General features: G+C 51.8%; 1 protein-coding gene across 2 annotated transcripts; it reads right to left on the bottom strand.

Annotated features, from left to right (window-relative positions):
- On the bottom strand, nt 1-25,419 carry LOC148773007 (glycoprotein Xg-like). 2 transcript variants are annotated; one of them, XM_088834389.1, is made up of 12 exons: nt 25,129-25,410; nt 18,006-18,050; nt 17,554-17,577; nt 16,500-16,562; nt 15,512-15,574; nt 13,965-14,021; nt 13,553-13,612; nt 10,174-10,215; nt 8,810-8,854; nt 7,215-7,250; nt 5,088-5,198; nt 1-3,410 (listed from the first exon to the last, which is right to left on the bottom strand). In XM_088834389.1, exons 1-12 carry the CDS (start codon nt 25,187-25,189, stop codon nt 3,394-3,396), a joined length of 624 nt encoding a protein of 207 aa, XP_088690515.1. In that variant the 5' UTR covers nt 25,190-25,410; the 3' UTR covers nt 1-3,393. The 2 variants fall into 2 exon arrangements, with proteins under 2 accessions (XP_088690515.1, XP_088690516.1); XM_088834390.1 differs by lacking the exon at nt 8,810-8,854 and having other exon boundaries at nt 25,129-25,419.
- Between the last annotated feature and the right edge of the window lie 2,573 nt (nt 25,420-27,992).

Here is a 27,992-nt window from a genome sequence, read left to right as displayed (position 1 = left end):
TTCAGAAGGAACTCTTTTCCCCCAGCTTTATTGAGATATAATCGACATGTAACATTGTAGAAGGTTACGGTGTACGTTGGGACGATGATACATTTCAGTGGGATGATGAAACGTTTCAGTGGGATGACCATTGCAGATACATTTCAGTGGGATGACCATCGCAGCTATGTTTCAGTGGGATGACCATGGCAGCTACTTTTCAGTGGGATGATCACCGTAAGCTTGTCTGACGTCTCTACCCTGTGACATAATTCTTTCTTTCTGAGGTGAGACTATGTAAAATCTTTCAAAATATAGGATACAGTTCCTTGGTGACTCCAGGGGTAAAGAATCTGCCTGCCCATGCAGGAGACTGCAGTTCAATCCCTGGTTTGGGAAGATCCCCTGGAGAAGGAGATGGCAACCCACTCCAGTATTCTTGCCTGGAAATTTCCATGGACTGGGGCGCCTGGAGGGCTACAACCCACGGGGCTGCAAAGAGTTCACACGACTTAGCAGCTGAACGACCACAGCCTCACCACTGTTTTGGAAGACAGATGCCATCATTATTAACACCCATTTTTCAGATGAGATGACTGATGCCCAGAGAGGTTGCAAAACTTGCCTAGGGTCACACAGCTTGACTTGGAGAAGCCAGACTGTGATCTCACACTTTGGGCCTGAGTCCAGAGTTTAATCATGCCTGGCTTCCTGTACCACCTGTATAGACAAGCTAGATGCATTCCCCATTCTCGCGTATAAATTAGAAAAAGAAAAACAATCTCCCAACTATGTACCCCAAATATATTCATCTCTGTATGACTTTTTAAGGATGTCTAACAGAATCCCAAAAAACTGGGCAGATGAAACAAGAAATATGTATCTTCTCTCAGTTTCAGAGTCTGGAGGTCCAAGACCGAGGGGTGGGCAGGTGGGCACACCCTCTGAAGGTCATTCGGGGCTCTGTCCCGGCTTGCGATAGCTCTTTGCCTTGTGGCTGGCCCGCTCCAAGCCACTCAGACTCCTCCTGATGTCCCTCTGTGTGTCTCTGAATTTCCCCTCTTATACAGACACAACTCATATTGCTTTAAAAGCCATCCTCCTGTTCTGACTCATCATCTTAACTGATCACAACTGTCCCCAGTCTTTTGACACACAAGGTTCCACTCTGAGATCCCAAGGGTCAGGCCACCAGTGCATGAATTTGGAGACTCTGTGTGTGTGTGTGTGTGTGTCTATGACAGAGAGGTTTGCTCTTCCAACATTGAGAGTTGGAGGTGGGTCAGCACCCTTGCATCCAGCGGTTTATACTTGAAGAAAGAATGTTCTCTTTTCTTTTTTTGTTTAACTGTAGTCATCTCACAATGTTGTGTTAGTTTCAGGTATAACCTTCCCTGGTGGCTCAGTTGGTAAACAATCAAAAGCCAATGCAAGAGACCCAGGTTCCATCACTGATCAGAAAGATCCCCTGGAGGAGGGCACGGCAACCCACTCCAGACTTCCTGCCTGGGGAATCCCATAAACAGAGGAGCCTGGTGGGCTACAGTTCACGGGGTCACAAAGAGTCCGATATGACTGAGCAGCTAACACATAAGGCAATTTCAGTTATTCAGAGAGACATACATATACTCTTTTCCAGGTTCTTGTCCATTATCATTTATTACCAGATTTTGAGTAGAGATCCCTGTGCTATACAGTAAGACCTTGCTGTTTATCTGTTTTATGTATAGTATAGTGTATCTCTTCATCCCAGACTCCTAATTCATGCCTCTCTGCTTTCCCCTTTGGTCACCAGAAGTTCGTTTCATATGTCTATGAGTCTATTTTTGTTTTGTAAATAAGTTCGTTTGTATCCATTTTCTTAGACTTCACACATAAGCGATGTCATGTGCAATTTGTGTTCTGAAGACGTACTTCACTTACTGTAATGCTGTCCAGGTCCACCCACGTTGCTGCAAACGGCACGGGTTCGTTCTTTTTCAAGGCTGAGTAATATTCCACTTGTTTACAGGTACCACAGCTTCCTGAGCCATTCCTCCGTCGATGGACTCTTAGGGGGCTTCCATGTCTTGGCTGCTGTGGATAGTGCTGCAGTAAACACTGGGGTGCAGGAATCTAAGGGGGAGCACCCACACGTGAATATCCAGGATTTCCATGCATCAGCTTTGTGTGTTCCAGTCCCCAGTGACCATCTTCCCCTTTGGTTCTGATACTCAAACCCTAAACGTTCTATCAGCATTCATCTCAGTCCATCAGACTACACGAGTCTGCCCAAACCAACCATTCTCTCCTCTCCCCTAAAGAACGACTAAAACCCAAGCGAGCAGCTGGTCTACTTTTTAGATGGGGAGGGTAGACAGTTAGTCCAGGAAAAAGAAAAATATATGCCAAGGAAAGCGCTGACGTTGTGTTAAGAACTGGTACCCACAGAGGATCCAAGACCAATAACAATACAAGAAAGGTCTCCACACCTCAAAATCTCTATCCCACGTTCTGAGAAAAAAAGTAGAAACCAAACAATTTCATAGCAAAAACAAAAACACCCCGAGATCGCTTCCCCAAGCAGGTTTCCACATCATGGGCCTTGCACTTAAATGTCCCCAAATCCAGCCTCATCCTCTGCAGGTCATAGTACTTTTGTGAGCTTTGAAATAAAGTTCAAATGCTGCCCTTAGGGTAGAAACACATTCGTTCCTGATTCACAGGCGGTGGTGAATGGGTCCAGATTCCTGACGTAACTGAAGGTGGTTTAGTTTCCCTGGTGGCTCAAATGGTAAAGCAATGTGCCTGCAGTGCGGGAGACCCAGGTTCAACCCCTGGGTCAGCAAAGATGCCCTGGAGGAGGGAATGGCAACCCACTCCAGTATTCTTGCCTGGAGAATTCCCATGGACAGAGGAGCCTGGTGGGCTACAGTCCGGGGGTGGGGGGAGTCGCAAAAAGTCAGTTGCCACTGAGCGATTAACACTTTCACTTTTTCAAGGAACCTGTAGCATCAGTTAAGCTAGCTTGCTAGAAACCCAAGCAGCAGCTTCCATCCTTTGGAAGTCCTCCACGGCAGCCCCACCTGAGACCCCCAGCTATTCTCTGAACACGTTGGTGGCCTGAGTTCCCAGCAGGACATAGTCCAGAGCTCAGACCAGAGTCGGAACCTCTCAGCCCATGTGGCCGATGGAGCCCACAGATCAAGCAATCTCTTTCCAACCCAATATCCAGCGGTCCACCATTTTCCCATCAGTGTATCTGAGGAATTAGGGACCCCCTTCTTTGTGTGGCAGGGCGTCTATTGCAAACAGAAGAGGAGATCCTCCAGGGCAGTGGGTGAAGCCAAGAATGAAAGGGATGTTCCACAGGATCGACAGGGCCGTCATCTGAACGGGAGGCTTTCTCGGAGCGGTGGGTGGATTTTGAAGACCTCAGACGGTCCGTGGTTCTGCAAGGAAAGATCGAAAGCAAGATGTCATAGTTAGGGGGAGAAAAAACAAAACCTCAGTGGGTTGATCTTAAGGCACGGTTATTTTTTTTCACTGTAGGGGCGACACAGGGCATCACAGACTCAACGGACTTGAGTTTGAGGAAACTCCAGGAGGTGCTGATGGACAGGGAGGCCTGGCGTGCTGCCGTCCACGGGGTCGCAGAGACTCGGACACGACTGAGTGACCCAACATCAACAGCAATGATGAGGTATGTGGTCCAGAATGTAAGCGGTTTTATTCTTGTCATAAACTCTGCTTCCCCCACAAACTTTCAGGCTGGGGTGTTGTACAGACCCAGGCAGTTCCTTGCCACGGCGTAAGTCAATACCAGCCCACCACCAGCAGAGGGGGCCAGAGGGCAGCTATTGAGATTTTGAAGTTGCCCAACTCAGGGAGGCCCGGCGTGCTGTGATTCGTGGGGTCGCAAGAGTCGGACACGACTGAGCGACTGAACTGAACTGAACTGAAATCCAAAACAAACATAACAACACTATTGGAATAGAGTTCTGTTTCACAGCTTCCCTCACCGGCGGTGGAAACCTCACCCTGGCAAAACCCAGATAGGTGCCGACATGAGTGATCTCGGGACTAAAGATTGAGAGCATCCACATTAACTAATTTGTTGTTGCTTCTTCTGCAGGAAAGCATCTCTCCCCGACCACCTCTTTAGCGACGTCTCTAGGAATTTCCTGGGTCAGCAGGCAGAATCTCTGCTCCCAAAGGCAGCTCCCTGGGCTTGTAATTCTGCAAACCCAGGAGCTTGGGCCCAACGTTGAAGCAGAAGCCCTACCCCCCTGCCGCCCCCTGCCCCCTCCACAAACTCATTTCCCTGGAGGTGTGTGTGTGCTGGGTCGTTCAGTGGTGTCCGACTCTTTGCGACCCCGTGGACTGTAGCCTGCCAGGCTCCTCTGTCCATGGGATTCTCCAGGCAAGAAGACTGGAGTGGGTTGCCATTTCCTCCTCCAGGGGATCTTCCCGACCCAGGGATCGAACCTGTGTCTCCTGCATTGGCGGGTGGACTCTTTAAGACTGAGCCCACCAGGGAAGTCTCATGTACAGCAGAGCGATTCCATATTTTTATAGATTGTACGACACTCGAAGTTTAGAGGAGGAAACGGCAACCCGCTCCAGTATTCCTGCCTGGAGAATCCCATGGACAGAGGAGCCTGGCGGGCTATAGTCCATGGGGGTTGCAAAGAGTCACACACAGTGCAACTGACTTAGCACGCATTTAAAAATCTTTATGAAATATTGGCTCTATTGTAGCCGGGGGTGTTGCAAGCCATATATCCTGTAGCTAATTTACTTTGTACATGAAGTATTAGTTGCTCAGTGGTGTCTGATTCTTTGCGACCCCATGGACGGCAGCCCACCAGGCTCCTCTGTCCATGAGGTTTTCCAGGCAAGGAGAGTGGAGTGGGTTGCCAACGGTTTTGTACAGAAGATATATATATACATATATTATTTAAAAGCTGGTTCCTTTTAATCCCCTCCCGAGCATCTAACCCCTGCCCCATCTCCGTACCTGAGAGTCTGCCTCTTTTTCATTCCCTCATCCATCTCTCTCTATTTTTTTACATCGGGCTTTACCAGCTAAGGCAGACACAACGGGGGGCGGGGTGGGGGAGACTCACCATTTGTCCTGAGGCAGTTTCTCCTCCGGTTATAGTAGCTGGCTGCCGCCCCGATCAGTGCCACCACCACCACGGAGACAATCGGAGATGCAATTTTCGCTATGGTGTTGCCTGCGGGAATCCAGGGGAACAAGACGGGCTCAGGAAAAGTAGCGCCAGCGGGGACCCCGTGCATCGCCAGCGACTCCCCACTCCCCCCCACCCCCACCCTCCTGTTCACGGGAAGAGGATGGGATTCATCGAAGAAGCCCAAGGGACGCATCCTGCTTTATCTAAAGGGGTGCTTACTAACCACGTCTGATCAGTCTGGGGCATCCAACGGTTTTGTACAGGAGATACATATACATATATTTTATTTAATGGGTGTGTTTGGATGAATCTGTATCTTTGGAAATAGAAAATATGTACTCATGTTCTTCAGCCGCTGAGTCGTGTCTGACTCTTTGCGACCCCATGGACTGCAGCACGCCAGGCCTCCCTGTCCTTCACCATCTCCCGGAGCTTGGTCAAACTCACGTCCATCGAGTCGGTGATGCCATCCAACCATCTCATCCTCTGTCGTCCCCTTCTCCTCCTGCCCTCAATCTTTCCCAACATCAGGGTCTTTTTCAATGAGTCAGCTCTTCGCATCAAGTGGCCAAAGTCTGGGAGTTTCAGCTTCAACATCAGTCCTTCCAACGAATATTCAGGACTGCTTTCCTTTAGGATGGACTCGTTGGGTCTCCTTGCGGTCCAAGGGAACGCGTGTACAAAGTGCAGAGCAGCCCAGAGGTCACCCAGCCAGTTACCCCTGTAGCCCCTGCATCTATCACATTCCATACTGTGGCCCCACAGATAATACAGTTCCTGGGGGTCCATTCAGTCAAAGCTAGCCCAACACGTCTGTCTCCTGTCCTGCCCGACTCCCACACATCTGTAGACCGCGCCTCGGAGATGTGCCATCCAGGAGTAGTCATTCTGTCTTCCAGCCCACCCCAATCCTGGGTGAGTCCTCTGTCCTGGCGAGAGTAAAAAAGTCAGCTGCTTCATTTGTGTCCAACTCTTTGTGACCCCCGGACTGTAGCCCCACCACACTTCCTCTGTCCATGGGATTCTCCAGGCCAGAATACTGGAGTGCCATTCCCTTCTCCAAGGGGTCTTCCCAGCAAAGGAATTGAACCAGGGTCTCCCGCATTACAGGTGGATTCTTTACTGGTTGAGCCACCAGGGAAGCCCAAAAATACTGGAGTGGGTAGCCCATCCCTTCTCCAGGGGATCTTCCCAACTCAGGAATCGAACCGGGGTCTCCTGCATTGCAGGCGGATTCTTTACCATCTCAGCTCTCAGGGAAGCTCCTGTCTAGACACAGATGCCATGAATCCGTGTGTCAGACCTGATTCTTGTCTGGGGAGCACCTGTCCTCCCCTAACCTCCAGTCCATGAGAAGGAAAGCACCCGTGGCCTTCGCAAACGTCCCGCAAACGGCAAGACTGCCCCGCCCGGGTCCTGGGCCTGAAGGCTTAGAAAGACAGCTCTGTCGCTTTCTTCTCCCCCAAAGCCTTGGCGTCGGCCGGGCAGGTCCACCATTGCCCTGCACTGGTGTCAGCCTCCAGATCCCCGAGAGGCTGGCCTCCGCCGTCCCAGGGACACACGGCCAACGCCCGCTGGCCACACTCCAAGCCTCCCCTGCGGGCCCGGTGACTGGGCTGGCAGGGCCCCACTGGGGGCTTCTGTGGGGGTGAAGGCTGTGGTTTCTCTGCTGCTCTCCTTCGAGGCTTGGGGTCGGCTGTGATCAATGAAAGGGGAGCCAGCGGGGGCAGCAGGAGCTCCAAGCACCGCAGCCACACTCGCAGAGCCCCAGGCGTCTTGCAGCTCCGAGTCGGTTCCCAGAGCCCCAGGCGTCTTTCAGCTCCTAGTCAGTCCCCAGAGCCCCAGGCATCTTGCAGCTCCGAGTCAGTTCCCACTTCTCCTTCTCTGACCCCCGTGGGACAGACCCCGCCCAGAAGGAGCTTCTGAACGCCCACACAGAGAGAGAAGGTGGTCTCTAAAAGCCCTCCGTGGAAACAATACCACGCCAGCCCCGGCCCCTCCAAAGCCATGTGGGGAGCCCACCCTCAGAAGGCCGGGCGCCCCGCCCCCGGGCCGTACCTTGCGGGTTGCCGTGTGTGGAGTAGCCGTCTCCACCTGCAAGGGGACAAGCACACGGTCACGCGTGTTTGGAAGAGCTGGTTGCGGGCTGCTTGCTGCTGGGAGGCGGGCGTTACACGTCCAAGCCGGGGAGGGATGGGGCTGGAGACCGAGGGGGTGAGGCTGTCTCCTCAGGGCGTAGGGATACACACAAAGGTGTGCACAAGAAGCACACACACCCATATACACACATGCACTCACACACAACACACACCCATATGCACACATGTACATACATGCAACTCATGCACACCCGCATATACACACATGCGCGCACGTACAACACGAGCACACACCCATTTACACATATGCACACACACATCACACACACATACAACCATATACACACATGCACACACACATTTCACACACATACACACACACCCATATACACACACACACACCCATATACACACATGCACACACACATTTCACACACAGACACACACACCCATATACACACTTGCACACACAAATTTCACACACATACACACACACCCATATACACACTTGCACACACAAATTTCACACACATACACACACACCCATATACACACTTGCACACACAAATTTCACACACAGACACACACACCCATATACACACTTGCACACACAAATTTCACACACAGACACACACACCCATATACACACTTGCACACACAAATTTCACACACAGACACACACACCCATATACACACATGCACACACAAATTTCACACACAGACACACACACCCATATACACACTTGCACACACAAATTTCACACACAGACACACACACCCATATACACACATGCACACACAAATTTCACACACATACACACACACCCATATACACACTTGCACACACAAATTTCACACACAGACACACACACCCATATACACACATGCACACACACCCATATACACACATGTACATACATGCAACTCATGCACACCCGCATATACACACATGCGCGCACGTACAACACGAGCACATGTCCACACACACCCAGCGGCACAGCCACGCGCACAAGGGCAGGCCTGCACACAGCATCACAGGCGCTGTGCCCGTGTGGACATGAGCGTGGACACACACGTGCACGTCTCCACATGTGTGTGCACAGGACACGCCCACACACGTACACAGGAACACACAAGAGCTACACCTATATCCACGTGCACACATCCGCCCTGACCCGCGCATCCACAGCGCAAACACACATGCACGTGTGTCTCAAATTCATACGCACGCATGCACAGACACACAGCGCAAAGGCACATGTGAACAGATGCCACCTGTATAAACGCAAGCGCCCTCCCAGCCACAAGCACACACACGCACGTGCAGGGACACACACATGCTCACACGCGTGTGCGGAGGCAGTAACACGCATGAGCAAGCCTTCATTTCTGGGAAGGATGGCGACCCGCATCCCATGCACACCCTTCCCCAGCTTCAGAGCGCAGTGAGGACGCCCATCAGAGACCCAGGCAGTAAGGCAGCGTCCATGCGGGGGTTAGCTCCTCAGCAGGAGAACTTCTCCTGGTTTGGCTTTTACGAAAGACCTCCTTTACCATAATTAGTGCCAGGGGAACCGGGTCTGTAGCGCCCTCCTCGTCCTGCAGGACAGAAAGGCCACGTGAAGAGGAAGGTATCGCTCGGAAATGCCGGAGACCTCCCCAAAGGAAGCTTCGAGAAAGACAGGACCCTGAAGCAGAAGCTATGACATCTGAGGAAAGGCCCCACCCTGATTCTCCCCGAGCCAGAGGAAGAGACAAGCGCACTCCGGGACATTACCTGGCCGCACCGAGTTGCGCTGAGCTCATCTTGCAAGTTCAGCAGGTCTGCTAATACCAGGGGCACGCTGACCCCCAGCCGCAGAGAGAGGGGGCTTGTCTGAGCTCAAAACCCCACTTCTCAGCGCGTCCAGGGAAAAGTCCAGTCTCCAAGGCCAGGAAGCGTGCCCCACAGGCAGGAAACAGTCATCTCAGTGACTGAGAAATAAAGGAGCTTTCTCCACACCTTCTTATGTCCAGAGGGCAATTTTATTTTATTTTCTTTCTGTTTTGACTGCATGCAGTCCCCTAACCAGGCACTGATCTCAGGTCCTGCCACTGAAAGCCCACAGTCTTAACAACTGCACCACCAGGGAAGTCCCCAGGGAGACATTTTTAAAAAGAGATTCCCTGGGGGCTCACCATGGTGAAGAATCTGCCTGCAATGCAGGAGACCGGGGTTCGATCCCTGGGTTAGGAAGATTCCCCCGGAGGAGGGCATGGCAACCCACTCCAGTATCCTTGCCTGGAGAATCCCAAGGACAGAGAAGCCTGGCGGGCTACAGTCCATGGGGTCGCAAAGAGTCAGACAGGACTTGGCAGCTAAACAGTACCAACAACTATATTTACAAAGTATCACGTGACTACTTTGTACTTTGAGTACTTTGTGCACGCGAAGCTAAGGGAATGTTTCGTGTGGATTCTATCTCAGTTTAGAAACACGAATCCAGTGCATTTTGGTTTTCTGGCTCAGTTTTCTCCGAAGGTTGCTTTACAGCACCAGGGACCCTCTGGAGATTTCAAGATCCACCCCTCGCTTTGAGGAAAGCTCGGTATAGACTAAGAATGGAGTTGATTTCTCCCAGGGTAAATTCCTTTCCTTCTTGGCATGATGCACTAATCCACATAAAGAATCCGCAATTCCTGGGCTGTTCTCTGCCTAATGAGGCTTGCAGCCCGGGACTGTGTGTTTTGTTACCTGGACAGAGGGGTGTGAGGTCAGCCCCTGGATACCTGGAGGGCTGGACAAAGCCAAGCTGAGGGTCAGCAGTGAAGTGGCCGACACCCAAGACCCAGGAGGGTGCGCTAACGGGAGCCCCGGAAAAGCCCATTCAGCCCCGCCATCCCCAGGGCCCCAGCGCTGAGTGTAGCGGGCATGTTACCGTAGCTGTCGTGACCCGGCTGGTAGCCACCTCCACCGCCTCCTGCAGGAGAGAAGAGGGATGTGATGGCCATTCGGAGCGTGGACCTTGGGGTCCAGCAGGGGTCCACCCGGCTGGCCCCAAAGCCGGACCCAACAGTCACCCCCAAAAGAGTGCTTGTTGTTGTCCAGTGGCTCAGTCGTGTCCGACTCTTTGCGACATCATGGACCGCAGCACCTCAGGCTTCCCTGTCCATCACCAACTCCCGGAGCTTGCTCAAACTCATGTGCTTCGAGTCAGTGATGCCTTCCAAGCGTCTCATCCTCTGTCGTCCCCTTCTCCTCCCGCCCTCAGTCTTTCCCAGCATCAGGGTCTTTTCCACTGAGTAGTCTGGAGCCGTATGTGGTGGAAAAGCTCAGGACCTTCCAGAAGATGCTATAGGGAGTCCCTCCCCTGAAGTCATGGCTTCTGGATGGAAAAAGTCGTGCCACAGAGAGCCGTTCAGAAAGCTTTGTGTGTTTCAAAGATTACACATACACCCCACTAAAATCTATGGCTTCAAAGTAACACAGGCTTGTCCCCCACCTCTATGGACCCACTTCTATCAAGCTATACATCAACGGTATCACACTAAAAATACATTTCTGGGGGAAAGATCCACAGAGACACATCTGCAAAGGTTTGTATAGACACAATATCTGTGTAAAGAGAGGTGTGTGGGTGTGTGTTCAGGCACTCATCCGTGTCCGACTCTCTGTGACCCCATGGAGTGAAGCCCGCCAGGCTCCTCTGTCCATGGGAGTCTCCGGGCAAGAATATAGGAGTGGGTTGCCATGCCCTCCTCCAGGGGATCTTCCCCACCCAGGAATGGAAGTCAGGTCTCCTGCATTGCAGGCGGATTCTCTACTACTGAGCAACCTCAGAGGCCAAAGATAGCAACTTAGGAGTATAACTAGATACAGATATAGGTAAAGGTACAGGTACAGATCGGGGCAGAGGGGCAGACAGACACGGACACACAAGTAGGGGAGGGGACAGGGACACATGGGGCAGAGGGGCAGACACACACAGACACACATTAGGTATTGATATAGATATATAGGTGGGCTTCCCTGGTAGCTCAGTTCATAAAGAATCCACCTGCGATGCAGCAGACCCCGGTTCCATTCCTGGGTCAGGAAGATCTGCTGGAGAAGGGACAGGCTTACCACTCCACTATTCTTGGGCTTCCCTGGTGGCTCAGATGGTGAAGAATATGCCTGCAATTCAGGACACCTGGGTTCGATCCCTGGGTTGGGAAGATCCCCTGGAGGAGGGCATGGCAACGCACTCCAGTATTCTGGCCTGGGCAAGAATCCTTGCCTGGGATACTCTGTCGAGTATGAAATGGACAGAGGAGCCTGGTGGGCTGGAGTCCATGGTGTCGCAAAGAGTTGGACCCGACTGACCGACTGAGCACAGCATAGATATAACTATAGATGGATAGATATCCATCTGCGTATAAATGAACATAAGTAGAGATACATATACAGATACACATGGATAATGGTATAGATCAGACGGAGAGAGATACACATATAGACGCAGATATAGGCACACAAAGCTAGTGGTGGTGATGGAATTCCAGTTGAGCTATTTCAAGTCTTGAAAGATGGTGCTGTGAAAGTGCTGCACTCAATATGCCAGCAGATTTGGAAAACTCAGCAGTGGCCACAGGACTGGAAGAGGTCAGTCTTCATTCCAATCCCAAAGAAAGGCAATGCCAAAGAATGCTCAAACTACCGCACAATTGCACTCATCTCACACGCTAGTAAAGTCATGCTCAAAATTCTCCAAGCCAGGCTTCAGCAGTATGTAAACCGTGAACTCCCAGATGTTCAAGCAGGTTTTAGAAAAGGCAGAGGCACCAGAGATCAAATTGCCAACATCCGCTGGATCATGGAGAAAGCAAGAGAGTTTCAGAAAAACATCTATTTCTGCTTCATTGACTATGCCAAAGCCTTTGACTGTGTCGATCACAATAAACTGTGGAACATTCTGAAAGAGATGGGAATCCCAGACCACCTGACCTGCCTCTTGAGAAACCTGTATGCAGGTCAGGAAGCAACAGTTAGAACCGGTCATGGAACAACAGACTGGTTCCAAATAGGAAAAGGAGTGCGTCAAGGTTGTATATTGTCACCTTGCTTATTTAACTTATATGCAGAGTACATCATGAGGAACGCTGGGCTGGAAGAAGCACAAGCTGGAATCAAGATTGCTGGGAGAAATATCAATAACCTCAGATATGCAGATGACACTACCCTTATGGCAGAAAGTGAAGAGGAACTCAAAAGCCTCTTGATGAAAGTGAAAGAGGAGAGTGAAAAGGTTGGCTTGAAGCTCAACATTCAGAAAACAAAGATCATGGCATCTGGTCCCATCACTTGATGGGAAATAGATGGAAAAACAGTGGAAACAGTGTCAGACTTTGTTTTTTTGGGCTCCAAAATCACTGCAGATGCTTATTGCAGCCATGAAATTAAAAGACGCTTGCTCCTTGGAAGGAAAGTTATGACCAACCTTGATAGTATATTAAAAAGCAGAGACATTACTTTGCCGACCAAGGTCCGTCTAGTCAAGGCAATGGTTTTTCCCGTGGTCATGTATGGATGTGAGAGTTGGACTGTGAAGAAAGCTGATCGCCGAAGAATCGATGCTTTTGAACTGTGGTGTTGGAGAAGACTCTTGAGAGTCCCTTATACTGCAAGGAGATCCAACCCGTCCATTCTAAAGGAGATCAATCCTGGATGTTCATTGGAGGGACTGATGCTAAAGCTGAAACTCCAATACTTTGGCCACCTCATGAGACGAGTTGACTCACTGGAAAAGACTCTGATGCTGGGAAAGGTTGGGGGCGGGAGGAGAAGGGGACGACGGAGAATGAGATGGCTGGATGGCATCACCGACTCTGTGGACATGAGTTTGAGTGTACTCCGGGAGTTGGTGATGGACAGGGAGGCCTGGCGTGCTGTGATTCATGGGGTCGCGGAGAGTCGGACACGACTGAGCGACTGAACTGAACTGAACTGAACTGATAGGCACACATGTAGGTATGTGTGTATAGACATACACGTGTGTGCAGACATGCATATAAATACACATGTCAGTGGAGGTATGTATACAGGTACACACACGCGCACACACACATTTACATGCAGACGACCCCCATTTCCAAGCGGCATCGGCCCCACGGCCGGTTGCAGCCACCTTGCAGAGCGCAGGAGCGCACGGCTTCAGGGACGCACCTCCCTCCTGCCCAGTTGAGGCTGGAGCGGAGAGTCCGCAGCCGGCCACCGGCCACCGGCCACGTGGGGTCTGGGCCGGGCTCCGGGGTGGGCTCACAGAAGCCCGCACGCACCTGCGGGCGGCCTGGGCGGGTAGCGGCCGCCGTCGCTGAGGTCCGAGTCGCTCAGGAAGCCTGTGGACAGAGCAGATGGCCGTCAGCACCCACGGTCCGGGGAGCCCCCTGCACACCCTAGCCCGCGCATCAGGGGCGCACAGACAGCTTACGGAGAGGGGGCTCCACAACTGGACAATCCGTGCACCCCACGAAAGATCCACGGGCTGAAACTAACACCCGATACAGCCAACATGAATATAAATATAGGGCTCTTTAAAAAGAACTGCTTAAAAAAAAAAGAGCTCCTTCATATTTTAAATGCAACGCGTCTTTCACCATCGAGGACCGAATTCTCCAAAACATCTTCCGGAAGGCGTCTTAGTACTTCCAAAGAGGCGAGCTGGAAGGCGTCTTAGTCCTGACGACTCACCTCCACTGTTCCCAGGCTGTGGGCGCGGAGGTGGCGGCTTCGGCCTTGGGTAGATATCTGTCGGAAAACACGTGATTTTAGAAAAAGAGGGACACCTTCCAGCGATGAACCAGTCACACAATGCAAAAGGCCGGTATAGAAAATGACGCTCCGGCTTATTTAGGTTTTCGGTTTATCGCTTCCACGGAAACAGTGGTGCGCAGAATCCCCAAGCGTAAAGCGGTTTTTAAACAATAGTTTTTATCGGAGTATGGTTGTTTCCCTGGTGGCTCAGATGGTAAAGCACATTTCTGCAATGCAGGACACCCAAGTTTGATCCCTGGGTTGGGAAGATTCCCTTGGAGGAGGGCATGGCAATCCACTCCAGTATTCTTTTCTGTTTTTTTTTTTTCACTCCAGTATTCTTTCCTGGAGAATCCCATGGACAGAGGAGCCTGGTGGGCTACAGTCCATGGGGTCACAGAGAGTCGGACACGACTGAGCGACTTACACACACACAGTTACTATGTGTATGTGGTACGTTGCTTCAGTCACGTCCAACTCTTTGCAAGACCGTGGACTGTAGCCCGCCACTTTCCCTGGCCATGGGATTCTCCAAGCAAGAATACTGGAGTGGGTTGCCATTTCCTCCTCCAGGGGATCTTCCCAACCCAGGCATCGAACCCACGTCTCCTAAGTCTCCTGCGTTGGCAGGTGGCTTCTTTACCACCAGCGCCACCTCGGAAGCCCACATAACTCACAGCAAATACAAATTCATTACTCAGGGCCACCATCACTATTTTAAAGGCACTATATTCTAGCAGGCTTTAAAAACAAAAGCCGGAAAGCAACCTTCCTCTGTTCTGAAATGCATCAGCCCCTGGAGTTCTGAGTCACACACCGTCCCCTCCCAAGCCTAAGGCTGGCCCCACACACTGCCGGGTGGATGAGTCTCCCAGGACCCGAGCAGTGACTCATCTTACAGGATGGCCAGCATCTAAGATTCTCTGGGGTCCACAGGACGGAAGCCCATGGAAATATGTTCAACCCACATTTCCCAAAAAGACTGTAGCAAGAAACACCCCCCATTAGACAAGCAGAGATATCACTTTGCCCACAAAGGTCTGTATACGAAAAGCTCTGGTTTTTCTAATGGTCATGTATGGATGTGAGAGTTGGACCATAGAGAAGGCTGAGCACCAAAGAATTGATGCTTTTGAACTGTGCTGTTGGAGAAGACCCTTGAGAGTCCCTTGGATTGCAAGGAGATCCAACCAGTCCATCCTAAAGGAGATCAGTCCAGAATAGACATTGGAAGGACTGATATTGAAGCTGAAGCTCCAATACTTTGGCCAGCTGATGAGAAGAGCCGACTCATTGGAAAAGACCCCGATGCTGGGAAAGATTGAAGGCGGGAGGAGAAGGGGACGACAGAGGATGAGATGGTTGGATGTCATCATGGACTCGATGGACATGACTTTGAACAAACTGCGGGAGACGGTGAAGGACCTTCCCTGAGTTCCAATGGGCAGCTTCAAAGCTGTTTTGAAATGAATGAACATTCTTACTTCCACCGTTGTCGGGATTTCCAGGCTGTGGGTGGTACGGGGGCCTCGGCTTAGGGTAGATATCTGTGGGAAAACGACATTGCATGATTAGAAGAGAAAAATGTCCTTCCGTCAGAAGCAGCTTATAAAATGCGAATATACACGTGAATGGAGATTTTATGTTTTATTTACAGTTAGTGCTCATAAAGAATAGGTCACCATCAATAGGGTAAAAATTACTTAGCCACTAGATGTAGAACCTCATAATTGAGAGCTTGAAAAAACTATATACACATACTCACTAAACTAAATGTTTAGGGCCTGTATTGTATGTATTTTCTTGGGCCCCAAAATCACTGCAGATGGCGACTGCAGCCATGAAATTAAGATGCTTGCTCCTTGGAAGAAAAGCTATGACAAACCTAGACGGTGTGTTAAAAAGCAGAGACATTACTTTGCTGACAAAGGTCCGTCTAGTCCAAGCTATGGTTTTCGCAGTAGTCATGTATGAATGTGAGAGTTGGACCCGAAAGAAAGCTGAGCACTGGGGAAGTGATGTTTTCAAATTATGGTGCTGGAGAAGACTCTTGAGAGTCCCTTGGACTGCAAAGAGAGCCAGCCAGTTAATCCTAAAGGAAATCGGTCCTGAATATTCATTGGAAGGACTGATGCTGAAGCTTAAGCTCCAACATTTTGGCCACCTTGATGTGAAGAGCTGACTCATTGGAAAAGACCCTGATGCTGGGAAAGACTGAAGGCAGAAGGAGAAGGGGACAGCAGAGGATGAGATGGTTGGACGGCATCACCAACTCGATGGACGTGAGTCTGAGCAAACTTTGGGAGATAGGGAAGGCAGGGACACCTGGCATGCTGCAGTCCACGGGGTCACAAAGAGTTGGACACGACTGAGCGGCTGAACAATGAGAAAGGCTTCTCTCAGCCCCCATGACCTTCCCTGAGTTCCAGTGGGCAGCTTCAAAGCTGTTTTGAAGTGAGTGAACGTACTTACTTCCACTGTTGTCGGGATTTCCAGGCTGTGGGTGGTACGGGGGCCTCGGGTTGGGGTAGATACCTGTGGGGAAAAACGACATCGCATGATTAGAAGAGAAAAATGTCCTTCCGTCAGAAGCAGCTCATGAACCAAGACTATAAGCTTGACAATAGATTTTATATTTGATTCACAGTTGGTGCTTACGAAATATAGATGATCATCCATCAGCTTAAAACTACTAAGACACTAGAAGCAGAATCTCAAAATTTAGAACTTGAAAAAACTACATACACACACTTACAAAACTGTTTAGCATTTATAATGTATGTAAGAAGCAAACAAAAACCGTTTATTCCTTGAAGGCTTGGGTTTGATCTCTGGGTCGGGAAGATGCCCTGGAGGAGGGCACGGCAACCCACTGTGGTATTCTTACCTGAAGAATCCCATGGACGGAGGAGCCTGGTGGGCTACATACAGTCCATGGGGTTGCAAAGAGTAGGACACGACTGAGCGACTAACACACACACACACACACAGAGGGAAATTCTATGTGCAGCTTTCTGAGGAAATGTGGGACTGTTTTCTGTGAAGGCTGCACAATTTTCTACCCCCACTGGGAACACATAGAAGTTCCAAAGTCTCTACACCCCCGCCAACACTTGTTACCATCCATATTTCGATTGTAGCCATCCTAGCGGGAATAACATCTCACTGTGATTTTGCGATCCGTTTCGTGAAGGACTTGGGCTTGCTTTAAACATCTGTGCATCAGTCACATCCTCCACGACCCTATAGTCGCTCAGTCCAACCCCTTGCAACACTATAGACCGTAGCCCGCCAGGCTCCTCCGTCCACGGGATTCTCCAGGCCAGAATACTGGAGTGGGTTGCCATGCCCTCCTCCAGGGCATCTTCCCGACCCTGGCGGGTGGATCTCACATCTCCTGTACTGGCAGGTGGATTCTTCACCCCGGAGCATCCTGGGAAGACCCGATAAAACTCCTCCAAAAACCTCAGCTTGCGGTGGGGCAGCCTCGTTTCTGCCCAGTCACCTGAGTCAGGCAGTCACTCACCTGAGCTTGGCTTCTTGGTGGGCTCTGTGGACAGAGAACATAAGTGGGATAAGCCCCGAGGGGTTTTTGTGTGGCTCAAAGAAACGATCATTAAAGTCCTAATTAAAAAGTAAAAATGAAAATCTCAAGGCACTAACAAAGATAACGATCAGTTCGGTTCAGCGGCTCAGTCATGTCCGATTCTTTGCGACCCCGTGGACTGCAGCGCGCCAGGCACCAACACAAACTCCATTCCGTGTTCGAGGGGGCGGGGCACTCAAAGGACAAAAGCATTCTTCACACGCAAGCCCACCAGTGACCCTGGAGCAAATGCAAGCCCACCAGTGTTCCCTGGAGCTGTGCGGAGGTTCAGGGGTGGAGTAAACCTTCTCCTTTTCTTGTTAGGAAGGAATCGCGGCCCCACCCAACCCGGAGCTGTGGAGTAGCTGACGCGGGCTGCCAGACGCACTTACCGGGGTCGTCGAGAGCATCAGCCAAATCAAAGTCACCATTCTCACCTGCGAGAACACACAGGGTGTCAGTCACAGCGGGATGGAACCGGCCAGCCAGCTTTCCTTTGCCCCAGCTGCCCAGATATTCCCCCCTCAAACCCCACTCCCACCACCCCAAGCTCAGCAGAGGAGAAGGTGTGTCTGTCCAACCAACCTCTTACTCCTAGCTTTCCCGGCAGGCTCTGCCCACAGTCAAAGAGACCCACGAAGGAAGATAATTGCACACTCATCCTTTTTTAAATCGAACTATTAAAAGACGCTTACTCCTTGGAAGGAAAGTTATGACCAACATAGATAGAATATTAAAAAGCAGAGACATTACTTTGCCAACAAAGGTCCGTCTAGTCAAGGCTATGGTTTTTCCAGTGGTCATGTATGGATGTGAGAGTTGGACTGTGAAGAAAGCTGACCGCCAAAGAATTGGTGCTTTTGAACTGTGGTGCTGGAGAAGACTCTTGAGCGTCCCTTGGACTGCAAGGAGATCCAACCAGTCCATTCTAAAGGAGATCAGTCCTGGGTGTTCATTGGAAGGACTGATGCTAAAGCTGAAACTCCAATCCTTTGCCCACCTGATGAGAAGAGTTGACTCACTGGAAAACACTCTGGTGCTGGGAGGGATTGAGGGCAGGAGGAGAAGGGGACGACAGAGGATGAGATGGCTGGATGGCATCAACGACTCGATGGACATGAGGTTGAGTGAACTCCGGGAGTTGATGACGGACAGGGAGGCCTGGCATGCTGTGACTCATGGGGTCGCAAAGAGTCAGACACGACTGAGTGACTGGACTGAACTGAACTGAACTGATAGTTGATTTCTGGGCTTCTCTGGTAGCTCAGCTGGTAAAGAATCTGCTTGTGATGAAGGAGACCCCGGTTCTCCCCCTGGTTCTGGAAGATCCCCCCGGAGAAGGAAATGACAACTCACTCCAGTATTCTAGCCTGGAGAACCCCATGGACACAGGAGCCTGGTGGGCTACAGTCCACGGGGTCGCAAAGAGTTGGACACGACTGTGGAGAAGGGGCCGACAGAGGGTGAGATGGTTGGATGGCATCAATGACTTGATGAACATGCGTTTGAGTAAACTCTGGGAGTTGGTGATGGACAGGGCAGCCTGATGTGCTGCAGTCCATGGGGTCACAAAGAGTTGGATCCAATTGAGTGACTGAAGTGACCCGAACTGAACCGAGTGACGAACACTTTCACAGCTGATTTGCAGTCTTGCGTTAGTTTTGGTGTGCAGAAAATTGATTCAGTTCCACATATATGTAAATCACTTTTCTATACATATACATGCATCTATGCTTTTTTCACACACTGTTCGATTATAGGCTATTGAAATGAGAGTGTTAGTCCCTCAGTCGTGTCAGACTCTTTGCAGCCCCATGGACTGTAGCCTGCCAGGTTCCTCTGTCCATGGGGATTCTCCACACAAGAACACTGCAGTGGGTGGTCGTTTCCTTTCCCTAGGGGTATCTTCCATACCCAAGGATCGAACCTGGGTTTCCTGCCTCTCAGGCAGACTCTTTACCATCTGAGCCACCAGGGAAGCCCATGCAATCAGCTCCTGACAGCTTACAAGCGTCTCTCACCAGGCTTGTCCCTGGAGCTCCAGGCAAACCCCTCAACAATCTTCTCAAACCAGAGCGTCCAGCCACTCCCTGTTCTGAGCCTCTGCTACTTATCTCGTCCCGGTCTCTCCCTAATCCATTTCTCAATAGACTGGGCAGCACCTGGGTGTTTTCCAAAAAGGGCATCTGGCTGCCTGTGGGGACTAGAAGCCTCCAGAGCCAGGCTGCTGGCAGTAAAGCCAGGGTGCACTCCTTCTCCTGCTGACTCTGGAAACAAACCAACTGCCCCCACCCCATTCCGCGTCCACTTCTCATTCCTGTGACCTCCTTCCGTTTGCAGATGCTTGTCACGATAAACAACGCTGAGCGCCAAAGAACGGATGCTTCTGGACTGTGGTGTTGGAGCAGACTCCTGAGAGTCCCTTGGACAGCAAGGAGATCCAACCAGTCCACCCTAAAGGATATCAGTCCTGGGTGTTCATTGGAAGGACTGATGCTGAAGCTGAAGCTCCAATACTTTGGCCACCTGTTGCGAATAACTGACTCACTGGAAAAGACCCCGATGCTGGGAACGATTGAAGGCAGGAGGAGAAGGGGACGACAGAGGATGAGATGGTTGGATGGCATCACCGACTCTATGGACATGAGTTTGAGTAAACGCTGGGAGTTGGTGATGGACAAGGAGGCCTGGTGTGCTGCACCTCATGGGGATCGCAGAGAGTCGGACATGACTGAGAAAATGAATAACAGCATCTGACGATGATTCAAGGTCACGGGGTAAGCGGGCCCTGGTTGTCATGGGTGTGGCGCTCTTTGCAGAGCCCTGAGCGTGACTCACAGACCAGGCGGATTCCACCCAGGGGCCCCCCGCCCTCATGGCGTGGAGCCGATCGTGTCCTGCAGGCCTGGCTGGAGTCTACCAGCCTCCCTCTGGTCTCCAGAGGGGCTGCAGCCAACAACCTACCTCCCCCACCCGCTGCCGCGTGCATCGCGGTCTAGCCCCGCCCAGTCACGGTCTAGCCCCGCCCCATCACGGTCTAGCCACGCCCCCGCCACACTATAGCCACGCCCCCACTATGGTCTTGCTCCATCCCCACCACGTGCTAGTCCCGCCCCATCATGATCTAGCCCCGCCCCATCACAGTCTAGCCCCGCCCCATCACGGTCTAGCCACGCCCCCACCACACTATAGCCACGCCCCCACCATGGTCTCGCTCCATCCCCACCACGTGCTAGTCCCTCTAGCCCCACCCCAGCCATGGTGTAACCCCTCCTCCTCCACTTTCTAGCCCCGCCCGGTACATCCTAGCCCCTCCCCTGCCACCGTCTAGCCCCGCCCCTGCCACTTTCAGCCCCGCCCATCACTGTCTAGCCCCGCCTCCCAAGGTTCCCATCACTCCGAAGATACGGATTCAAGGCGTCAATGTCAGGAGGGATGGGGTGTGGGAGACGCAGCTCCCCCGGAGCAGTTATTTCCACCAGCTTTGTTTTTCCCCCTCAGAGCCTAAGGACGGGGCTTGGAACACAAAATCTGTTTCCCATCTGCTTCCTTTAGCAGGCCAGGCAGTTTCTAATCAACCCCACATGTGCTCTGGGCTCACCACGCGGGTCCCCATGGCTGACCTCCTGGGATCCTGGGTTTAAAAGGTCTCGGGCTGGTGGGTGGGAGGTCTTCGCATCAAACCCCAAACCCCCTTACCCTCCGAAAAGAGCTATTTAGGACGGATTTTTTTTAAATATATGTATATATTTTTATTTATGGCTGTGCCAGGTAGTTAGCACATGGGATCTAGTTCTTCGGCCAGGGATTGGACCGGGCCCCCTTGCATTGGGAGCTTACAGTCTTAGCCACTGGACCGCCAGGGAAGTCCCAGAGGGATTTTCAAGAGGAAACTTGCCTGGGTTGGGGAAAATCCCCTGGGAAAAGGGGATGGCTCCCCACTTCAGTATTTTTGCCTGGAGAATCACATTGACAGAGGAGTCTGGTGGGCTATAGTCTATAGCCCATAGTCTCAAAGAGTGTCATAAAGTCTCAAAGAGTCAGGCACAACTGAGAGACTTAGCATGCAACAGATGGATAGACAATCGATGACAATCAGATCCATGGATCACAGGGAATAGATGACAAAATGGCAACCCACTCCAGTGTTCTTGCCTGGAAATCCCAGGGATGGGGGAGCCTGGTGGGCTTCTGTCTATGGGGTCGCACAGAGTCGAACACGACTGAAGTGACTTAGCAGCAGCAGCAGCAGCAGAAAGGCAGATGAGAGATATAGTTAGATGTTAGAAAAATAGGTATAGGATTGATAATGATTATATGCAGAAATAGAAGATAGGACATGTGAAAACAGATGATAGATCTATCAATTGATAGATACACCGATAAACTGAGAAATGCATAGACAGACACACTGATAGACACGACAGGTACACAGGTAGACGGCGTCTCTAGTGCTCAGGCAGGATTTCTCAACCTCAGCAGTGCTGACATTTGAACCTGGGTGACAGACATCCTGCTCCATGGGGCGTCCTGTGCATTAGAAAACGTTGAGCTGCATCCCTGGAAAAGTGAAAGTCGCTCAGTCGTGTCCGACTCTTTGCGACCCCGTGGACTATAGCAGTCCATAGAGTTCTCCAGGCCAGTATACTGAAGTGGGTAGCCTTTCCCTTCTCCAGGGGATGTTCCCAACCCACGGATTGAACCCAGGTCTGCCCACATTGCAGGCAGATTCTTTACTGCCTGAGCCACCAGGGAAGCCCAAGAATACTGGAGTGGGTAGCCTATCCCTTCTCCAGCAGATCTTTCCAACCCAGGAACTGAACCCGGGTCTCCCGCATTGCAGGCGGATTCTTTACCAACTGAGCTATGGGGGAAGCCCAAGGCCCCGGCCTTGAAGCCCCAGGCCCCAGTGGTGACAACCAATGACTCCAGAAATGACTGACTCCAGACAGTGCCAAGTGTGCCCCAGGGGGCAACGTCACCCTTGGTTGAGCATGGCTGGCTGCATGAAGGGACACATGGAGGTGTGATGTCACCTCCTGGGTGAGACATGCGTGAATACTACGGGAACCACAGGGCAGACACTCCCCCTGTGGCAGAGATCCACAGAGGCTCAACCTAATGGTTGACCAGATGGCCAGGGGGCTCAGACATCACCTCTCAAAGGGAATCCTGACTCCATGAGCATTGCCAGGATGTTTCCCAAAATGCAGCTGCCCTGTCATGGCTCTTCCAGTAGCCACGTACGGATGTGAAAGTTGGACCATAAAGAAAGCTGAGCACCGATGAATGGATGCTTTCGAACTGTGGTGCTGGAGAAAACTCTTGAGAGTCCCTTGGACAGCAAGGAGATCCAACCAGTCCATCCCAAAGGAAATAAACCCTGAATATTCATGGGAAGGATTGATGCTCACATTGAAACTCCAATACTTTGGCCACCTGATGTAAAGAACTGACTCACTGGAAAAGACCCTGATGTTGGGAAAGATTGAAGGCGGGAGGAGACGGGGACGACAGAGGATGAGATGGTTGGATGGCCTCACCGACTCGATGGACATGGGTTTGGGTGGACTCCAGGAGCTGGGTGATGGACAGGGAGGCCTGGCGTGCCGCAGTTCACAGACTCTCAAAGAGTCGGCGGACACGACTGAACAAGAAAAACAGTCATTCCAGCACCTCACCCACCTACCTAGTGAAGCTCTTGAACAGCTGCGACTGGAGTGGTGCCTTCATTTATTTGTCTTTGGCTACTCCGAAGAGCTGTAAGATCTCAGTTCCCTGACCAGAGACTGAACCCTGGGCCATGGCAGTGAAAGCCTGGAATTCTAACCCCCGAGCCACACAATGAGCTGAAGGCATCCGCCATCCAGTAACTCCCGAAGGAGCAGAACGACTGGGCCTGGTGGGAGGCTGAGTCGCCTGTAGCAGCAGGTGAGCCCAGAGTTCTGCGTCACTGCCGAGGGAATAAATGCTCAGACAGGTTTTGCCGGCTCCGCTGCTGGGCGGGACTGCGCAAACACAGAGCTTGGCCTCAGTGAGCTTCCTTTAGCCCTGATGGCAGTTTACAGAGAACTCACATCTCCCCGCAGACAGAAGCTCCTGACCACATTTCTGCATGTCCCATGTGCAGAAAGACGCTCAGACCATGTGGATTTGTGGAAGGGTCTCCAGGAAGACACCGGGCTCTGGGTGCCGGGATGGCTTTCACAAAACCACACCTGTTCCTAAATACCCATCCTCAAACAGGTCAAACAGGACGTGCCCCAAGAGTGACATCCAAACAAAATCTTTTCAGTCCTAACCTAGTCATGTATGCATGTGAGAGTCGGACCATAAAGAAAGCTGAGCGCCGAAGAATTGATGCTTTTGAACTGTGGTGTTGGAGAAGACTCTCGAGAGTCCCTTGGACTGCAAGGAGATCCAACCAGTCCATCCTAAAGGAGATAAGTCCTGAATATTCATTGGAAGGACTGATGCTGAAGCTGAAACTCCAATCCTTTGGCCACCTGATGCGAAGAACCAACTCATTGGAGAAGACCCTGATGCTGGGAAAGATTGAAGGTGGGAGGAGAAGGGGACGACAGAGGATGAGATGGTTGGATGGCATCACCGATTCGATGGACACGAGTCTGAGCAAACTCTAGGAGTTGGTGATGGACAGGGAGGCCTGGCGTGCTGCAGTCCAAGGGGTCATAAAAGACTCAGACACCACTGAGCAACCGAACAGCGACGAGTGACAGTGAAAGAAAAAATTTTAATTCCTAACCTACAACACTACTCACTGTTAAGCCCCTCCCAATCCTCAATGCCTTAGAATTTGAATATCCAAAGGACCAAATATGTGCCTCCAGTTGCTATTAAATCCTGCCCTTCGTGGGTTAATTATAGCTTCCTGAGCGAGGCCCCTCCCTGCCTCCGTCCCCAACACGCCAAGATGGGGAAGAGCCCGTATTGGAGTTTCGGGCATAAACAGCTCACATGCTTTTAATTTGCCAACTGGAGGGCTGACATCGAGGGAAAAAAATATCTAAAAAAACGTGAACCAAGGCTGTCCTTCCTGCAAAACCCCATCTCCAGCGACAGTGACTCGTCCCACTGAACCCAGCCACATCTCGTCGCCCTACAGGACTACACAAGCCACCCAGACTGTTGATAGAAAGCGAGGAAGTAAAAAAATCTCAACCCGCCCCAGGGACATGGATCACTTTTTCCATGAGTGCCACACCCAGAGATCAAAACCCAAGAACCAAAAAACAACCACAGCTGGCTGCTAAGTGTGTCCCCAGCCCTACAGATCTGAGTCTATTTCCCCAGACACCCCTCAGCGTGTTACCGGGTCCCCTTGCTCGCTGCTCACCGCCATCAGACTGGGGTCTGTTTTTCTTTTCTACACTCTGGCAGTTTACAGCCGTTTCCTGAGAGGAAGTGGTTTGGGACGGAGTGTTTATTTTGTCAGCAAGCAGACAGAAACGCACACCCAAGCACCTCTTTCTCCAGGAGCCAGCCCTCCCTTACCTCGGACATGCAGGAGGAAACAGAGGAAGGTGAGACAGAAGGGACCCCGCCATGCCTCCATCCTTGGTCTCCGGCGGCCGGCTGAGCGGGCGGGCTGGGCGATCCGGCCACCCCACCCTCGACGGGCGACGCCGTGCTGACTCCTGCCGTCCCGCGTCGAGAGGGAAACAGGAAAGAAAAAAAAAAAAAGATGAACCAGTCTACAGCCTCTCTGCTGGCGAGTGATGAGCAGGGCGGTGCTGAACTCTGCCTGGAGCCCGCCCGTGGGGACCAGCTCCTACACGCCCGCTGCAGGGAAGGCACCTCCCTCAGCTACGCAGGGTCAACCACCCCCGGGAAGGTGGGGAAACAGGCGACCACGCGGTGCCAATGGGCGTCCTGGGTTGTAGGGAAGCTGGCACACCTGCTTGGCAGCTCTGCACCCTGCAGGCTTGGGAAGAGCCCCAGGATCAAAGGTGCCAAGCTCAGGCGTAAGCAAGAGCTGCCTCGCCCCGGGGGGGCAGGGTCATTCCCAAGACCCTCGTGCAGGGGGATGCCACACCCAGAGCCCAGAGCAGCACAGAGAGTGAGACGTGTGTCTCAGTATTAGTCGCTCAGCTGTGTCCGACGGTAGCCCGCCAGGCTCCTCTGTCCGTGGGGATTCTCTCCAGGCAAGAATACGGGAGTGGGTCACCATGCCCTCCTCCAGGGGATCTTCCCAATCTGGGAATCGAACCCAGGTCTCCTGCACTGCAGGCAGATTCTTTACCGTCTGAGCCACCAGGGAAGCCCCTGTTTAATCTCTGCCCTTTTTTTTTTTTTTTTTGCAACTTGCAGACCCTGTGCCTTTAACGAGTCACACTGCGCCCCTGAATCTCAGTTATCATGGTAGGTGGCGGGGCGGTGAGGGTCAGCAGGGAGATGGTGGGGGGGCCAGACAACCCAATTTCCCTTGGTCCACCTGCTCTGTCACCTGATTCGTGGTAAAGAACGTGCCTGCCAATGCAGGACACATGTTCAATCCCTGGGTCAGGAAGATCCCCTGGAGAAGGAAATGGCAACCCACTCCAGTATTCTTGCCTGGAGCATCCTCCGGAAGAAATTCTTTCGAACCAGACAGAGGCCCTGCTTGCACGACACTGCGAAAGCCATCAGACGGGAGACCGACAGGCCCGCTCTGGCTTCAAGGTTGGGCCTGGCCACTACACCACGTGGCAGGGAGGACCCCCCACCCCGCCACGCTCCCACCCACCACCGTCCCACCCCGAGGATGTCTGGGGAGGACCCACAGCCACCGGGGGATGCGCAGAGCAGCTGCAACCTCTCTCCAGGCTGATGCAGAGGAAGTCTTCCCATCTTTTCAGATGGGAAAGATATGCTGGGTTAAGGGAGAAGGTGCTGTGTATGCCAGGAGGTTCGGGGACTTCCTGATGTGCTAGCACCCCCGAGACCTGTACTCGGAAGCCCGCTGGTGGAGACGGGGTGCGTTAGGGAGCTCCCAGGAGCCGCCAGGGTGTGACGTGGGCAGGGGGAACACCCCAGATTAACTTGCTGCAACTAGAGCTCAGGGCGTGCCCAGAAGAAGGTGGGTCGCAAGGAAGGACATGGGCCTGGGGTGACATTTGACAAGAGCAGGAGACTCAGCAGCAGGTGGCCCTTGGCCCCCGAGAGGGCCTGCCTAAGCCCAGAGCTGAGCCGGACCATGAGTGCACAAGGCTGCGTCCGGCCGTTCTGGGGAATCTCGCAAGCAAGAGAATGTTGGATGCAGGGACTGGTCCTCAGGTGTGGGCAGTGGGAGAGGAAAGCGTTGAGCTGAGACGGGACTCCTCGGAAATCCTCGCGGATGGAAGTGTGAGTGGCTTAGTCGTGTGCGACTCTATGCGACCCCATGGACCGTAGCCCGCCAGGCTCCTCTGTCCATGGGATGCTCCAGGCAAGGATACTGGAGTGGGTTGCCATGCCCTCCTCCAGGGGATCTTCCTGACCCAGGGATCCAACCCGGGTCTTCCGCACTGCAGGTGGCTTCTTTAGAATCTAAGTTGGTGGCTTTCCTGGATGGAAAACCAGTACAAAGATAGCTGCTACTGGTTCCACCATGCCTGACTCCCTCCAAGGCACAGTTAGAGCTATTTTATGTATTCACGCGGGTATTACCAACCTTTTTTCGTAAAGGATCCGAGAGGAGAGAAAGAAACAACAACAAAAATCATCCCTTGCCTGCAACGTCCAGGAATTTAGTGGATGATGTAAATTGCATTTCAGCTCCATGGGGGAAAACATGGATTATTCAATAAATGGTTTGGGAATAGTGGGATTATCCCAAGATGGCTTAAAAAAAAAAAACTACATATCAAAGAATCTCTTCCTCATCACCTTGATAAAAATGCATTCCTAGGGGATAAAACAGTCTACTCAAAATATATTTTAATTAAAAAACATAAAGCTTTTAGAAGACAACACGAAGGGATTGTTTGTTTTGTTTTTTAAATAATATCGGTACGCGAGCATGTTAAGTCACTCCACTCATGTCCAACTTTTTGTGACCCTGTGGACCCTATGGACTGTAGCCCTCCAGGCTCCTCTGCCCATGGGATTCTCCAGGCAAGAATACTGGAGTGGGTTGCCATTTCCTCCTCCAGGGGATCTTCCCAACCCCAGGATTGAACCCAGGGCTCTTATGTCTCCTGCATTGGCAAGTGGGTTCTTTACCACTAGCGCCACCTGGGAAGCCCTAATATCAGTATGGTTGATGCTTTTCTAGGTAGGACAACAAGCCCAGAAACCGTTAACTAAGTTCACTACACAAAAATAATAAATGTGAGTGGGGAAAAATATCACTTCCGAGTTAAAAGGTGACGCATAACGTGAAGAAGCACATTTGCTAC

Source organism: Moschus berezovskii, chromosome Y, assembly GCF_049115385.1.
Source record: "Moschus berezovskii isolate FMDL1 chromosome Y, NW_MosBer_1.0, whole genome shotgun sequence".
NCBI lineage: Eukaryota > Metazoa > Chordata > Mammalia > Artiodactyla > Moschidae > Moschus > Moschus berezovskii.
This window is presented reverse-complemented; position numbering and strand designations above follow the sequence as displayed.